The sequence below is a fragment of the Frankliniella occidentalis genome, unplaced genomic scaffold, assembly GCF_000697945.3.
Source record: "Frankliniella occidentalis isolate FOCC.00 unplaced genomic scaffold, Focc_3.1 Scaffold28, whole genome shotgun sequence".
NCBI classification, from domain to species: Eukaryota; Metazoa; Arthropoda; class Insecta; order Thysanoptera; family Thripidae; genus Frankliniella; species Frankliniella occidentalis.
The window spans coordinates 1,583,638-1,586,131 of NW_026267158.1; the positions used below are offsets into that span (position 1 = coordinate 1,583,638).

The 2,494-nt window shown below is 55.5% G+C and overlaps 1 protein-coding gene across 1 annotated transcript in view; it reads right to left on the reverse strand.

Annotated features, from left to right (window-relative positions):
- Nucleotides 1–249, reverse strand: part of LOC113202874 (dynein light chain roadblock-type 2) — a 223,281-nt gene extending 223,032 nt beyond the window's left edge. The window contains exon 1 of the mRNA XM_052265622.1: nucleotides 244–249. Coding sequence (XP_052121582.1) covers nucleotides 244–246 — 3 coding nt within the window. The 5' untranslated portion in view covers nucleotides 247–249. The remainder of the gene's footprint in view (nucleotides 1–243) is intronic.
- Between the last annotated feature and the right edge of the window lie 2,245 nt (nucleotides 250–2,494).

Genomic DNA, 2,494 nt, shown 5'->3' on the forward strand with positions numbered 1-2,494 from the left:
CCCCCCCCCCTCCCGCACTTTGGCAACGCCCCAGGCACGGCGCGGCAATATGGCGGCAAAGTGGCGCTCGGCTGGAAGGGCAGGCAGGGCGATGTTTGGCTATGGGGGGCTGCTCGATGGCGAAGGCGAAGGGGCTGCTGCTGCTCGGGGGCTGCTGATGCTGGGGGATCGCATCCTTTTGGGCTGGCTCCGACAGAGCCGCGCTTTTAAGGGCTTTTCTATTCCCCCTTTTCCGATCAGGACCATGTTTCAAACATTGACTCTGACTTTGTCACACATGTGTTTTACACAAACTCGCGCAAGTTTCGAGATGCCAACCTGAAAAAACGTGAGGACCACTAATGTTGGTCGCCCTTCTTCGTTCATTGTAATATTTTTTTTCATTTTTTTTTTTTTCGGAATAACTTTCAATCATAACTTTCACACGAGGCTTCCTTCGTGGAACAGTCCGTGTCCGTGGGAATAAGGTGGCGGTTATGACAACCCCGCTGTCCGGCCCGCAGGCCCTCCGGTAATGATAACAACAACAACACCTTGGTATGATTTTGCGGTCTGGTCCGCGGCCACGGCGGCGACGGCCACCCGCGGCTCCTGCTCCCGCGCGCGCGGCCTGGTCACGCCTCGGGCGGCGCGGCGCCCTGCAGCCCGCGCGCACCGCCTGCACTGCACTCTGTTATTGTAGCGTATGTGCGCGGCACGAACACGCGGGTGTGGACGAGAAGGAAAAAAAAAACAATGACTGCAGCGATCACACCGCGGTTTTGGATAAGAACTCAAATTTGTTCATGATTGCATAAAATTTGTCCGTAATTGTGTATTCAGAAAGCGAGAAGCTATATGAGATAATGTGCACAAAAATGAATCTTTCACGGTACAAAAAATGGCCGTTTGGATTTAGAATTTAGGCAATTCATACTTAGTATTCGCTGGTAATCATTTTTGTAATCTTCGGTAATCATTGGTAATCTTTACAATTTGGTAATCAGATGTACACATTTTTATGGAGTTAGGCAAACTTCGGCGAGAAGACTTGAGGTAGAGTGTTTTGTCAGCTGCGTCTGTGTCTTACAACTACATGGTCACCCTGCGCACTAAAACGCGTTTCCCTTTTACCCACTCTTCCTGATAGATATGCTTTCTTACCCCCCTTTCCTTTCTTCTCATACTCATCTTTCCTATACCGCTTTATAAATTCGTCCAAAGCTGACGAGATTTTATGACGCGCGCGCCGCTATTCTCGTTTTGAAACAAAAGCCACACACAGTCCGCGCGTGCAGACCACGCAGACACGTGGGGTCCAGCGCGCCCCGGCCCGGGCCCGGCCCGCGCCACATCATCACCCCTCTTAATTTGATGAGGTCTATTTGCCGAGCTGAGCGCCCCCGCCGGCCCCGGAGGGCCTCGAGCAGGCGGCTGCCTCCGCGAGCCCGGAGCAGCCCGACCATGAGCAAGCTGCTAGGCTGTCTAAGACTGCGCGCCCCGCACGCAGCCGCCACCATATGCGCTAAATAAATAGGCGAGAGCAGGGAAAATGTTTTATTCTCCCTCCTTCTTTTTTTCAAAGTTGTGCCTGTCTCTTATTCCGCCTCATTAAACATACACGCGCAGACAAAGGCCCTCCTCCGGTGCGAATGAGTGGCGGTGGTGGAGCTGCGGCGCGCGGGGCGGGGGCGCCCGGTGCGCACGCGAGCCGTGCGAGCGAGCCAAGCACTCACGAGCGAGAGGCTCGCAACAAGCGACTTTTTTTTATTTTACGTTTTTTCCTGCCCTCTCCCGACTTTGCGTTGTTCGTTGTTTTGACTGTAGGTTTTATTGGAATAAAAGTGAAGCGTTATTTTTGTGATCATGACCGCCGTGACCGCCCGCCGCGTCGTTTCAATCCAAAATTAGGTCGGACAAAACACAGGTCTTACGGGGGATTTTAGAAAAATCACCAGGTCGGCGAAAAATAATAGGTCTGCGACAATCTAGCTGGACCGTGGTACAGTATCGAGAAAAGATGGAACGGACGACTTAAAAATTCCTATAGGTCGCGCATTGCCATCCTCCTCTTCGCACTGGTAGGGGCGGGTAGGGGGATGGCGGGAGCAGGGAGAAAAGACTGGAGAAGGTGGAGAACATTTCCAAGCGCGCGCCGCACCTCCTGCTGTTTCGCGGCGCCGTGTGCGAGTGATCTCTGCCCGCGGGCGCCTCCCGCCGCCATTACATAGAGTTTGATGGCAAGGCGGGGCGGGGCGGGGCGGGGCGCGCCAGGGCGTGTTTGCTCAGCTCAGCTCCCCGAGCAGCCCAACACCGACAGGCTGCTCCTCGCCCCGGGGCCCTCCCGGGCGCCGCCGCACGCGTGCTGCTGCTGTGCTGCACGTCGGCAACTTTCGCGGCCCGCGCCCGCCTCGCCGCCGCCGCCGCTGCCGCTGTGGCTGCAACAACTATACGCGAGAGCGCGCACAAGCTGCCGAGAGAAAATACGTGTAACCACTCGCTTAACCTCGGTACG